This window comes from Mizuhopecten yessoensis, unplaced genomic scaffold (assembly GCF_002113885.1).
Source record: "Mizuhopecten yessoensis strain PY_sf001 unplaced genomic scaffold, ASM211388v2 scaffold8205, whole genome shotgun sequence".
In the NCBI taxonomy this organism is placed as follows: domain Eukaryota; kingdom Metazoa; phylum Mollusca; class Bivalvia; order Pectinida; family Pectinidae; genus Mizuhopecten; species Mizuhopecten yessoensis.
Genome location: NW_018407431.1, coordinates 214,033 through 228,934, shown reverse-complemented (window position 1 = coordinate 228,934; position 14,902 = coordinate 214,033). Strand labels below are relative to the sequence as shown.

The window sequence follows — 14,902 nt, the reverse complement described above, 5'->3', positions numbered from 1 at the left end:
ACCACCTAGGGATGCTTCCAGTCAAATATGGTTGATATCCACTTCTTAGTTCCAGAGAAGAAGTCGCTTAAAGCAATATGAGCAAATTGCCCCCTTTTGGCCCCGCCCCTAAGCCCCCTGGGGAGTCAGCCCCACCATTTGTACAATTTTTAATCACCACCACCTAGGGATGCTTCCAATCAAATATGGTTGATATCAACGTCTTAGTTCCAGAGAAGTCGCTTAAAGCAATATGAGCAAATTGTCCCCTTTTGGACCCGCCCCTCAGCCCCCTGGGAGGTCAGCCCCATTATTTGTACAATTTTGAATCCCCAACACCTAGGGATGCTTCCAGTCAAATTTAGTTTAATTCCAACCAGTGGTTAAGAAGAAGTCGTTTAAAGAAATTGTTGACGTACGGACGTACGACGGACGCCACGGTATGGCATAAGCTCACCTTGGTCCTTCGGACCAGGTGAGCTAATAAAAGATATGCCCCGGACAAACGTTTTCAAAAGTGAAGGTCAAAGATCATGTCATAGGTCATGGTGACCTAATCCTTGCACTCTGCCATCCCAAGATGTCTTTGTACACCAAACCTGGTTAATCCAGGTAGAATAGTATAGAAGATATGTCCCGGACAAACTTCTTTGACGGAAGGACGGAGGGAGTGCAAACCTCTAGTCCCCCCCAGGGAATCTGTGGAAGACTAATAAAATACTATTCAGAACATTCACAACACCCATACATTCGTTTTCCACATGCTGTTTGAATTTGTCTACAGTACGTTCCTGAATGTCTACCCACTCAATTGTGGCTTGTCAGGGGAAGTACCAACCTGTGCCTGGGTATCCTGACTAGTTGTGTCGGAAGTCATCAGAAAGTCCAGTCCAACCTCGTCCTCTTTATTGTCTGCATTTTCTTCATTATCCTCCTCTCCTTCTTCTGCAAATAGCAAATATTTCTATGAAATATCTCAGCGACATTTTTATTTACAACAATATTTGTGCGGCTATTTTTTTTGTAATTAATGAAATAACACAAGATAGATAAGTACCAATTTAATACTGAAATTAGCCGAAACAAGACGTTCAATTCAAAGTAGTAGGGAGAAACATTGCAGTCATTTAATTATATATGTGTTTCAAAAGCATGATGCCTTGGAAAATTTATTAAAGCAGAAGTTCTTTTCAAAATTAAAGCAAGTGAGGACCACCTACCTTCAGACTCCTCCTCCTCCTCTTCACTATCCTCTTCATCCTCATCATCGCTGTCATCTTCAGTTCCTGATTCACTCTCTGGTAGTTCAAAATCACTGTCATATGCTCCTGCATACTTCTTGTAAAGTTCATCCATGTTCATATCACCTGTGTGAAACAATACCATTTCATTGTTAACCAGCATAAGGTGACAGTACCCAAATCGAATCACCAAACCATCATTTTATTAAATCATTGAAATATCTGAGGAGAAATTATATTCATTTATTATTGTATCAAAAATAGAATATCGATGGGTGTTCTCACAAACGAAATTAGCACCCGGGGCTCACTCGAGATATTTATAGAACGCTCTGAAGTCACCAATCAGCGTCTCCTGTTTTTGCGAATGTCGGGACACAAATCGGATCACGACTTGAATTTTGCAGTATCGTACGCTTTAAATGAATAATTTTTTGTCAGCATATTAACATTTTATGATGACCTTTAGAATTTATGACAAAAAGTATTTCTATAGTGTGAATTTATTCCTATAGTCTAAAACAGAGTACATAGTCGTCGCACGCGCCATTTTTTAAAAACGTATTCAAAACATTGACATTCGAGTTAAAATTATGTTTTCTTGCGCTATTTGAACTTAAAAACTAATTATCTGTAGTCAAAAATGGTGCATGGCTATCTATTCTAAGACTACATCATTGTTATAACTGATTTGTTGACATTTATTTATTTATAAACATTTTTGCAAAAAGTGATCCGATTTGGGTACCGATCCGATTTGGGTACTGCCACCTTAGGTTATGGTTTCAGAAATGTTTGATTCAGATTCGAGTGAAGTAACTTACAGACTTCAAATTAATTCAAACTGTGTTTATAGTTCCTGCTTGATCCATCAAACTGTTTGTTAAATATGCAAGATTTGTAACTATCAAAGAACTCTATTTTATGACTTCCAGAATTATTCTGGGTTTTTTCTTCCCTAAAATACAACTCGAGCAGTTCATGGAAAAGGAAAGATGACAATTAACTTGAAATAACTTCCTAAAACATGGATTGCCCTCATTTCCCTAAGTGTTCATCTAGTCCTTCAAAACTATATACACAAGAGACTGACCTTCATTCTGCAGATCTGCCAGTTCCTTGCTATAGTCAACTTTCTTGTCTAGTTTTTCCTGTTCCTCAATCGTTTCCTCCACGTCCACCTCTTCTTCTTCACTTGCAGCAAATTCATCATCCTATCAACAAGCATGAGTCGGTGAAAAGAAGTACCAAGCATGTTTTTGCAATTGGATTATTCCAAGTGTTGGTCATAGCAACATTTTGAGATCTTATTTTCTCCGATATTGAAATAGCCCCACACCATACCATCAAGTATGATGGCCAAGAAAACTGTTTCCTACAACAGGTAGTTTTAATTGCACTAGTAGCAATTAAAGTGTTTTAAGTAGGAATTTATCTCCCTGGCATTATATTCTCTTGGTGAGCATGTTGAAGTTTAACAAGAGTTGTAAGCTCAGGGTTTTAGAGTATTTTGTTTCCCATGTTTTAATCAATGTTTTTCCTTGTTTAAATCAACATTTTATGGGCATTGCTAGACATAAGCATTTTAGAGACTGTTAATCTAATATTTGAGGTCTTGTTTTCTCTCTTGATACATGTATTGAAATAGCCTTATACCATACCATCAAGTATGATGGCTTCGTTATCAAGAAAACTGTTTCCTACAACAGGTAGTTTTAATTGCACTAGTAGCAATTAAAGTGTTTTAAGTAGGAATTTATCTCCCTGGCATTATATTCTCTCGGTGAGCATGTTGGAAGTTTACCAAGAGTTGTGAGCTCAGGGTAAAGTATATTGTTTTCCATGTTTTAATGTTTTCCTTGTTTAAATCTATATTTTATGGGCACTGCTAGACATAAGCATTTTAGAGACTGTTAATCTAACTTTTGAGGTCTTGTTTTATCTCTTGATACATGTATTGAAAGAGCCTTACACCATACCATAAAGTATGATGGCTTCGTTATCACGAACACTGTTTCCTACAACAGGTAGTTTTAATTGCACTAGTAGCACTTAAAGTGTTTTAAGTAGGAATTTATCCCCCTGGCATTATATTCTCTTGGTGAGCAAGTTGAAGTTTACCAAGAGTTGTGAGCTCAGGGTAAAGTATATTGTTTTCCATGTTTTAATGTTTTCCTTGTTTAAATCTATATTTTATGGGCATTGCTAGACATAAGCATTTTAGAGACTGTTAATCTAACTTTTGAGGTCTTGTTTTATCTCTTGATACATGTATTGAAATAGCCTTACACCATACCATCAAGTATGATGGCTTCGTTATCAAGAAAACTGTCTCCTACAACAGGTAGTTTTAATTGCACTAGTAGCAATTAAAGTGTTTTAAGTAGGAATTCATCTCCCTGGCATTATATTCTCTCTGTGAGCATGTTGGAAGTTTACCAAGAGTTGTGAGCTCAGGGCAAAGTATATTGTTTTCCATGTTTTAATGTTTTCCTTGTTTAAAACTATATTTTATGGGCATTGCTAGACATAAGCATTTTAGAGACTGTTAATCTAACATTTGAGGTCTTGTTTTCTCTCTTGATACATGTATTGAAATAGCCTTACACCATACCACCAAGTATGATGGCTTCGTTATCAAGAAAACTGTTTCCTACCACAGGTAGTTTTAATTGCACTAGTAGCAATTAAAGTGTTTTAAGTAGGAATTCATCTCCCTGGCATTATATTCTCTTGGTGAGCAAGTTGAAGTTTACCAAGAGTTGTGAGCTCAGGGTAAAGTATATTGTTTTCCATGTTTTAATGTTTTCCTTGTTTAAATCTATATTTTATGGGCATTGCTAGACATAAGCATTTTAGAGTCTGTTAATCTAATATTTGAGGTCTTGTTTTCTCTCTTGATACATGTATTGAAAGAGCCTTACACCATACCATAAAGTATGATGGCTTCGTTATCACGAACACTGTTTCCTACAACAGGTAGTTTTAATTGCACTAGTAGCAATTAAAGTGTTTTAAGCAGGAATTCATCTCCCTGGCATTATATTCTCTTGGTGAGCAAGCTGAAGTTTACCAAGAGTTGTGAGCTCAGGGTTTTAGGAATTTATCTCCCTGGCATTATATTCTCTCTGTGAGCATGTTGGAAGTTTACCAAGAGTTGTGAGCTCAGGGTTTTAGGAATTTATCTCCCTGGCATTATATTCTCTTGGTGAGCAAGTTGAAGTTTACCAAGAGTTGTGAGCTCAGGGTTTTAGAGTATTTTTGTTTTTATGGTTCAATCAATATTTTTTTCATTGTTTTCATCTATGTTCTTTAAGTCTTGTTAGGCATTTAGCACTTTTAAGTTAAAAACCTTCAGTTAATGCCACTTTAAAATATCTGACATGATATATGATTATACAACTAGTGTTTGTAAATTTGACATTTACTCAGGGATACTGGTGTTTAACTATTCTCATTACTAAATCTAAGCAAGCGTACACTATACACCAAGACCCTTGCTGGGTCCCCCCCCCTCAATATCTACAAATGTTAAAGCTTTGTAGGTCAAAAGCCTACAACTTTAAATTTGAAAATTTTCCTTCTTTTCCATTAAGCATTAATTTTTCATAATTTGCCAGAACATCAAAAGTTTGGGTAAGTTAAATTCAGGGATTTATCACATACCTGTTCAATCTTGTTATAGAAATACAAGCAATTTTCAGACCATGAAATAACAAGAGGCCCATGGGTCACCCGAGTCCTACAGTATTTATTTTTGTACAAAATAGTTAAGTATAACGTTAACTTAAATTTGTCAGGACCACGAGCTGATCATTCCTAGACCGAGTTTCAGTTAAATCGGTCTATTAGAACTTGTTTTTAAGTTTAAAATACTTTTTTCAAAATGGCGGCCGTGGCAGCCATATTGATTTTCTGATCGACCCGAAAAATAACACTTTGTCAGGACCATGAGTCGATCATTCCTACAAAGTTTCAGTTCAATCGGCCCAGTAGAACTTGACTTTTCAAAATGGCGGCCGTGGCGGTCATATTGGATTTCTGATCGACCCGAAATATAACAACACTTTGTCAGGACCATGAGTCGATCATTCCTACCAAGTTTCAGTTCAATCGTCCCCGCAGAACTTGACTTTAAGTTTGAAATAGTTTTTCAAAATGGCGGCCGTGGTGGCCATATTGGATTTCTGATCGAACTGAAAAATAACGACACTTTGTCAGGACCATGAGTCGATCATTTCTACCAGGTTTCAGTTCAATTGGCCCCGCAGAACTTTACTTTGAGTTTGAAATAGTTTTTCAAAATGACGGCCGTGTCGGCCATATTGGATTTCTGATCGACCAGAAAAATAACAACACTGGTCAGGTAGTCTGAATTATTCTGACGTTTTATCGACTTTTTTCATATCGGTCTGTCGTCGATTAACGTCGGAACTCCAGCCCTCTATAATATGCGGGAAATATGCGACCCGTGCCCGGAGCGCACTTCAAACTGATATTTTAGAAACAAATCGTCACTTTCACACACATGTCGCACATGGATCGAAAGATCTATTCTTTATGCACTAGGTGGTATCAATAACATATTTCAAAGATCATTACGAAAAGTATTTTCCAACGTTTTCTATACCAACCCATGTTTTTTATGGAAATTAGGCCATGAGAAATGTCACATGACTTGACGAGATCTCGCGTTACCGAAGGTATTTCCAAACGTAATGACGTAGGCCGGCGAGATTTTAGTCAGGTGGCATTGGAAGGCGGTGCTATCAAAAAACTAGAGTAAAACAGAGCAAGTTTGAAAAAATATGTTTTTAGTGATTGTATTAGTTGTTTGAGGCATGTTATGTATGTCCACCTAGTGCATAAAGAATAGATCTTTCGATCCATGTGCGACATGTGTGTGAAAGTGACGATTTGTTTCTAAAATATCAGTTTGAAGTGCGCTCCGGGCGCGGGTCGCATATTTCCCGACGTTAGACCGATATGAAAAAAGTCGATAAAACGTCAGAATAATTCGGACTATTGGTCAGGGAGATGTCAGTAACCTTCCCATGAAATATTAATGAAATCCCTTTGCCAGTATTTCAGCTTAAGTTGAAAATATAAAATGTTAACGGACGACAACGGATAGCAATAGGTCATTTGAGCTAAAGCTCAGGTGACCTAAAAACGTTCTGTATTGCACATGTGCAATACGGAATTTATTTACCTACTAGCCGGAACTCCTTTTTATTGGAATCCCTTTGTCATGCATGGCAAACTGAAAAGTTCCCGGTATTTGCAAAAAGTTTATAAAATCTTTGTATCGATCTCTACCAAATACGGAAGGTATATGATAAAAGCAAGACCACACACTTGTGTTTTTCAAACGAATCAGAAAGCACTCATTTATTGCCCGGACGTATATCTTCACTCGCGCACTCGTGAATATATTCGTCCCCGCAGAAAACTTGTGCTTTCTGATTTGTTAGAAAAACACAAGTGTGTGGTCTTGCATATATATTCAATTATTACTAAATCTATTTCTTAAGTTTTCTTTTGATCATGAAACAGTTTTTTGGGTTATCTATCAGTGATAGGATAAGGTAGTTATATATCTGCTAAAATATAATAAGACTCGTTCATGCCCAGGGGTGAAGGATAGGAAAATTCCATCCAAGGGTTTTTCGAACTTTGCAAAACCATCAGCTTTCTTTGCCGAATTTCCCTATCCTACACCCTTTGGCATGAAAGAGTATTTTTCTCTCATTTCAACTACCAGAATAAGCTCAGAAACCATGAAAATGCGTTTTGACTGGCAACCCTTTTGAAAATATCAATTTTTCTTGTGAGCTTTGCAGATAAAAACAAATCTATCAACCAGATTTAGCATACCCCATATTTGCAAACAGAGTTTGCGCAGAAAATGTATAACATCTTTCTAAGGTAAAAAGGTAAATATATCGTAAAAAGTTTTAAATTTCATCATGTCACCTTTTTTCGCATTGCGGCATCGGAGATTTCCAAATTCGTCATTGTTGAGCCATTGTGACGTCGCATCACGTGAAATTGGGTGAAAGATAGAAATTTCCTACACCCCTTTCTTACCCTGGACAGCTCTATCTTACCCACACAGGGAAATGAGAGAAAATAGTTTGTTTACACTGAATCTATACAAGCAATAAACAAAGAACCTTTTTGTTGTTTCTGTTTCCTACTTCAGGTAAATTTGATTGCACCAGTAGCAATAAATGTGTTTTAAGAAGGAATTTATCTCCCCTGGATTGTTTTCTATCAATGAACATATTGTAGTTCACCAAGAGTTGTGAGCTCAGGGTTTTAAGAGTATTTTTCTTCATTCAATGCTTTCAATGTCTACACATGTAGCAACTTATTAGGTGAAAAACCTATAGCTAATTCCAATGCTTCAAATATAGCGTGACCTCTTCAGTCAAAACACTTAAGACCCAAACAAACAGTCGAGACTTGACCTATTTTTCTGGAATAGCAAAGTTCCCAACAAAAGTAAGTGTGTTCACCAGAATATTTTGAATTCAAGAAACATTCATTAAACAAGTTCGTTTATATACCATAGAATATCAGCAAAGGGAAAGCAACTTTTATCTGCAATTTTCCTAAACAATTCTAACTGGATTTTATTGCATTTTATGTAATATGCAAATATTCTGTAACTTTCTTGTTTGAAATGATTCAATCTCTCAAAAGTTATAATCATTAAATAAATGTCCTATGAGCAATCACTGGGAATAAAATAGGGAGTCAATGGGACCCGGATTATATCATACCTTTTCTTGTTTATCATGTTCATCATCTGCCTCGACCTCAGTGTCCTGAGTCAGACTGGCTGTCCCAGAAAGGACTTCCTGGGGAAGTGACTTAAGCAGCTCCTCTAAGGGAACCTCCCCTTCCTTCTGCAGGGCATCCAACTCTGCCTGGGTCGATGTCTAAAAACAATATATATACGACTATTAACAAATGGACAGGCAACTTTTTCCTGCAAATCCAAAAATAGCTATGCCCTATATTCTATGCAAATTGTTAGCCCCATTCTATATATGGTACAATGTACCCTTCAAAGAAAGCTGGAGACCTAGGGTGGGATAGATACTTCTCTGGAGACCAAATTTTCTTTCAGTACTTCATCTAGTATTTTTTCTAACTAAACAAGAGATCCCAAAGGGATCTTGGCACCCACCTTTGTACCATCTTCATTAGTTCTTTGTCAGTTCGATCTTTTCTCTTCTTTCCTCTAATCGGTTTGATCGAGTCATGTTAACAGAAAAGCACCTTGAGGTAACTTTTGATCTAAACTTAATACTGATGTGTATGAAAGCCAACCTTCAAAGTGAGTTTGTCATTTCACATATTTACTAGTACAGTACTAAATGTGAAAGAAATAGAATCGATCATTGCAATATGAGAAAGATCTGTTTAGTTCTTCTTTTAATCCATTTTGTTTTTATGATCAGTCTCAAAATATAACTTACAAAACGAGGGATAAAGGGGAACCTACATTTAAAATTTGAGAAAGAACACTCTGATACTTCCCGAGAAATAGCAATAACAAACTTTCACTATCAGAATCCAAGATGGCTGCCTGTCGGCCATGTTGTTTATCCGATACGTCTCACAAAGTTTCCCTGCACAGCTAAGGGCCAAGGGGAACCTGCATATAAAATTTGAGAAACACCCCTCCCCTACTTCCCGAGAAATAGCAATAACAAACTTTCACTATCAGAATCCAAGATGGCTGCCTGTCGGCCATGTTGTTTATCCGATACGTCTCACAAAGTTTCCCTGCACAGCTAAGGGCCAAGGGGAACCTGCATATAAAATTTGAGAAAGAACACTCTGATACTTCCCGAGAAGTTGCGATAACACACTTTCAATATCAAAATCCAAGATGGTTGCCTGTCGACCATGTTGTTTATCCGATCAGTCTCAAAAGTTGCCCTGCACAGCTAAGGGCCAAGGGGAACCTGCATATAAAATTTGAGAAACATCCCTCTGGTACTTCTTGAGAAATAGCAATAACAAACTTTCACTATCAGAATCCAAGATGGCTGCCTGTCGGCCATGTTGTTTGTCCGATCAGTCTCTCAAATTGCCCTGCACAGCTAAGGACCAAGGGGAACCTGCATATAAAATTTGATAAAGATCCCTCTGGTACTTCTTGAAAAATACCGACAACAAGAATTGTTTACGGACGAACGGTGGATGACGGACCACGGACGCAGAGTGATTTGAATAGCCCACCATCAGATGGCTAAAAAGAGGCCCAATGGGCCCGAATCGCTCACCTGGTATTAATTTTACACTTGTTATCTTAAAAGTGGACTAAAATACAACTACAGGCAGAATATTGGTGTTTGATTAATAAGAACCTATTAAAATATTTAAAGATATGACACCCGTGACCTTGAATGTCGAATAAGGATATTACTTTGAACAGAATTTATAGTCTTCCAACCCAGCATGCTTCTAGCAAAATATCATTACCCTGGACTTTTTGGTTATACAGAACAAATCATTTAATGATTTAAACATATATTGACCACAGTGACCTTGAATATGGGCGAAGGTTATTCATTTGAACAAACTTGGTAACCCTTCATCCCAGCATGTTAATGGCCAAAAGTCATCACCCTAGGCCTCTTGGTTATTCAGAAGTTGTTCAAATGTTTTCAACATATTTGACCCCAGTGACCTTGAATATGATTCAAGGTCATTCATTTGAACAAACTTGGTAGTCCTTTATTCCAGCATGTTATTGGTCAAATATCATTATCCTAGGCCTCTTGGTTATTCAGAAGAAGTTGTTTAAAGGTTTCATACATATTTGACCCTTGTGACCTTGAACATAAGTCAAGGTCATTTATTTGAACAAACTTGGTAGCTTTTCACCCCCGCATGTTACTGGCTAAATATCATCACCCTAGGCCTTTCGGTTATTCAGAAGAAGTTGCTTAAAGATTTTAACATATTTGACCCCTGTGACCTTGAAAATTGATGAAGGTCATTTATTTGAACAAACTTGGTAGCCCTTCATCCGAGCATGCTTTTGGCCAAATATCATCACCCTAGGCCTTTTGGTTACTGAGAAGAGTATTTGATTCTACCATATCTGGGTCTTGAGAAGAAGATTTTTGAAATTTCAGTCAATTCGACCCTTTTTGGCCCCACCCATCAGCCCCTTGGGATCAGTCAGGGCTCATATGTGCTTATTATCAAACTGCTACCTAATACTGATAATGCTAACCCAAATTGAATTACTTCCAATGGAAATTAAACAAATGTTGGTCCAAAATGTGATTTAACCGGCCACTATTTTTGTTGACCTTTGTCCATGGAAGGTCCCTGCAAAATTTCATTGAAATTGGTTCAGGGGTTTTGGACAAGTCGTTGAAAATGTAAATTGTTTACGGACTCACGGACTCATGACGACTTGAGACTTTGTCTCAGGTGACCTAAAAAGTTGACGCCGGATACTGCACCATGCCCTTCGGGCCAGTTAAGCTAAAAAAACTTTCCATTCTGCAAATAATTTCTACCCTGATATTTTCTGTCAAATGAGTCTTGTTGTTTCTCCGGGTTTTACACATTACCTCATCCATATCTGCTTCAGCCTTTTCTATGGTTTCTTCATCATCTGATTCGTCAGCTTCTGGTTCAAACTCATCTGAAAGTCAAAGATTTATCATATTGAGCAGTGTTTTATTTACGCTTGAGACATAAGTAGATTACATTTTCTCCATTTGACTTGATGAAATCTTAAAAATGAATCGATTTTAAATAAAAACGCTCACTACTTTCAAGAACTTAAGAAATATGTGCAAAATCTATACAAGACACTGATACAGAACAGAACAGTGAAAACATCATGTCACCCACTAGCCGATGTTCATGAAACAAGAGGCCCATGGGCCTTAACGGTCACCTGATATATTTATACAGAGAGTTGATTTTGTTTTTAACATGAACAGAAATGTTATTCGGTGACAAAAAACAACAAGAGGCCCATGGGCCTTAACGGTCACCTGATATATTTATACAGAGAGTTGATTTTGTTTTTAACATGAACAGAAATGTTATTCGGTGACAAAAAACAACAAGAGGCCCATGGGCCTTAACGGTCACCTGATATATTTATACAGAGAGTTGATTTTTTTTTTAACATGAACGTAAATGTTATTCGGTGACAAAAAACAACAAGAGGCCCATGGGCCTTAACGGTCACCTGATATATTTATACAGAGAGTTGATTTTTTTTTTAACATGAACGTAAATGTTATTCGGTGACAAAAAACAACAAGAGGCCCATGGGCCTTAACGGTCACCTGATATATTTATACAGAGAGTTGATTTTGCTTTTAACATGAACAGAAATGTTATTCGGTGACAAAAAACAACAAGAGGCCCATGGGCCTTAACGGTCACCTGATATATTTATACAGAGAGTTGATTTTGCTTTTAACATGAACAGAAATGTTATTCGGTGACAAAAAACAACAAGAGGCCCATGGGCCTTAACGGTCACCTGATATATTTATACAGAGAGTTGATTTTGTTTTTAACTTGAACAGAAATATTATTCAAAGTGACAAAAAACAATAAAACCACCTTACTCAATATCTAGCATACAGATTTCAGACTAAAAAGTATTTGAAACTAGCACCTCCGATTCTAAACAAGGCGATAGCAATAGGTCACTTGAGACTTCGTCTCAGGTGACCTAAAAATCTTCTATTCCAGGTGGGAGTCGACAGAAAATCACTCGTATACAATGTCATAAAATGAAAAAAAATCACTTCTATTCCTGGTAGCAATTATTGAAAATAAAAAAATCACTTCTGTGTCCTGTTTTGAGAAAAAGATCACTTCTGTGTCATGTTTTTGAGAAATAGATCGCTTCTGTGCTATGATGCCAGAACATATGTGTTCATGTTTTTCTTTCAAAGTAATCAGGTAATGTACAATATTGTCCGTGTTCCTTTTTGCTGCTGTGAAAGGGAGGCAACTCTAAATCCCGAGATACGAGATGAGATGTTAGATGAGAGTTCGAGCATAGACAAAATGGTGTCGGAGCGACATTGGACTACATGGTCTATGGCTGATGTGGCATTATGGCTACTCCAACAGTGTTAGAGGTTTTACACAGGCGCCGTCAAAATCATATCAGATGAAAAAGGCCGGGTTGGCCCCTATGTTATAGGAGAAGCATTATGGCTAGATCGGAATGATCTAGCTAGTGCCACACCAAAATATATAGGTAAGATTACCTAACATGTCTTCAAGATACATTTTTCACACACAATTCCATAGGCCAAAATCAAATTCATCCATTGGAGTTAGGAGTTGTTTGTTGGCGAATGACAGCAAACTATAATATGCCAGTGCATTACAAAATATCACTTGGTGATCGCTTCATTAAATCCGATTAAAAAATCACTGCTGTGGTTGGTTGTTGATTTTATTGACTTGAAAAAATTGCTTCCATGAGTGGTGTTCTAAAGAAGAAAACACTTTATTCCATCTCGCAATCTGAAAGAAATTGCTTCTGTTGGTCGTACCCTTTTGAAAAAAGGAAAGTTCCCTAGTGGGCGACATTTTAAACTGGAATAGCCCTAAGTGTGTTTAAATGACATGTTTATAATTCTGTTGCTTGTAGCTTTTGTAACAAGAGGCCCAAGGGCCTTAACGGTCACCTGAGTCCTACAGTATTTATTTTTTTTGTTGAAATATGTACCAATTTGAGTACAAAATTGACATATTTGACCCCTGTGACCTTGAAAACAGGTCAAGGTCATTTTCGTTCTCAAACTTTGTAGGGCTCCTACCAACGAAGCTTTCAGCCAAATATCATGACTCTAGGCCTGTCCGTTCTTCAGAAGAAGTTGTTTAAAGGAAAAGTTGACGGACGAGGACTTCGTGCCAGGTGAGCTAATAACTATCAACTACATATGGTAACTTATCAACAGTTTTACCTGACCTTCACACCTATCTGTTCTAAGGAGAGTAAAATTCCGTATATTTCCAAATACTGTCAGAGAAAAATATTTCACGAACTGTCAGTCATCATGTAAAATATGTGGGGATATCCGTCCGTATAATATGCATTTGATGGGGTTAGTCAAAATCACATTCAGGCAAGTTGATGTCTCAAGTCTACTTGCCCTGGCCTGGGCAAGTGCTATTATTCCCCCCCCCCCCCCCCCCCCCCCCCCCCCCAATGATAAGAACTTGCCAACAAAATCACCAAGGTCTGAAAATGTGACCAGTTACGTAGAAAGGCAGACCTAGCATTATCCCAAATAATGATACTTACCATCACCTCCATCACTCGAGTGCTCTGGGGTGGTGACGCAAGACCCTCCGACAGATGATCCTGCTTTGCTGTCTTTCTTCAGACCCTCAGTTAACCAGGTTGAATATTTCTCTGTTTGGTCCACAATAAAATTCAGGTGTAAATCTAAAGCCTTCTTCCTTTTTTCTTCATTCCTTGTCTGCTGTTTGTATTGCACAACCTATAAATCAATAACAGTATGATATAAAGTAGCCCGAAACTCATAACTTCACTATCTTGTCAATATTTCAAGGTTGGGAATCAAACTGAACCTATTTTAATGTCCAAATGTTATGAATTGACAACTGTCTGCCAAATATCTGGGCATTTGTGAGATGACAAAACAAGAGGCCCATGGGCCTAAACAGTCACCCGAGTCCTTCAGTATTTATTTTTGTTGTTGAAATATGTACGAATTTGAGTACAAAATAGTTAAGTATAATGTTAACTTAAGTTTGTCAGGACCATGAGCTGATCATTCCTACAAAGTTTCAGTTCAATCGGCCTATTAGAACTTGTTTTCAAGTTTGAAATAGTTTTTCAAAATGGCGGCCGTGTCGGCCATATTGGATTTCTGATCGACACGAAAAATAACAACACTTTGTCAAGACCATGAGTCGATAATTCCTACCAAGTTTCAGTTCGATCAGCCCAGTAGAACTTGACTTAAAGTTTGAAATAGTTTTTCAAAATGACGGCCAGTGGCCATATTGGATTTCTGATTGACCTGAAAAATAACAACACTTTGTCAGGACCATGAGTCAATCATTCTGCCCAGCAGACCTTGACTTTAGTTTGAAATAGTTTTTTAACAAGAGGCCCAATGGGCCTGCATCGCTCACCTGGTATAAATCTCACACTTGCAACCTTAAAAGTGATCTAAAATAAAGCTACAGGCAAAATATCAGTATTTATGATTAAAGTCATTCAAAAGAACCTGTTAAAAGATTTTAAAACATTTCACCCCTGTTACTTTGAAAGTCGAACAAAGTCATTATGTTGAACAAATTGTATAGCCTTTCATCTCAGTATGCAACTTGCAAAGTATCAACATCCTGGAACCCATAGTTATTCAGAAGAGGTTGTTTAAAGATTTTAAAATAATTTGACCCCTGTGACCTTGAATGTAAGTCAAAGTCATTCACTTTAACAAACATAGTAGTCCTTGATCTGACTAAATATCAACATCCTGAGCCTTTTGGTTATTCAGAACAAGTTGTTTAAATATTTTGAACATATTTGCTCCTTGTGACCTTGAATATGATTCAAGGTCATACATTTAAACAAACTTGATAGCCCTTGATCCTAGTATGCTACTGACTAAATATCATCACCC

The 14,902-nt window shown here is 37.4% G+C and overlaps 1 protein-coding gene across 2 annotated transcripts in view; it reads right to left on the bottom strand.

The window, feature by feature from the left end:
• The window catches only part of LOC110455353 (helicase domino-like), a 105,071-nt gene that overhangs the window by 63,436 nt on the left and 26,733 nt on the right, over positions 1–14,902 (bottom strand). For both annotated transcript variants that reach the window (XM_021505434.1, XM_021505435.1), the window contains 6 exons: positions 13,549–13,747; positions 10,829–10,902; positions 8,009–8,167; positions 2,314–2,434; positions 1,200–1,346; positions 818–924 (listed from right to left, as the gene is read on the bottom strand). In XM_021505434.1, the coding sequence (XP_021361109.1) occupies positions 818–924; positions 1,200–1,346; positions 2,314–2,434; positions 8,009–8,167; positions 10,829–10,902; positions 13,549–13,747 (807 nt within the window). The remainder of the gene's footprint in view (positions 1–817; positions 925–1,199; positions 1,347–2,313; positions 2,435–8,008; positions 8,168–10,828; positions 10,903–13,548; positions 13,748–14,902) is intronic.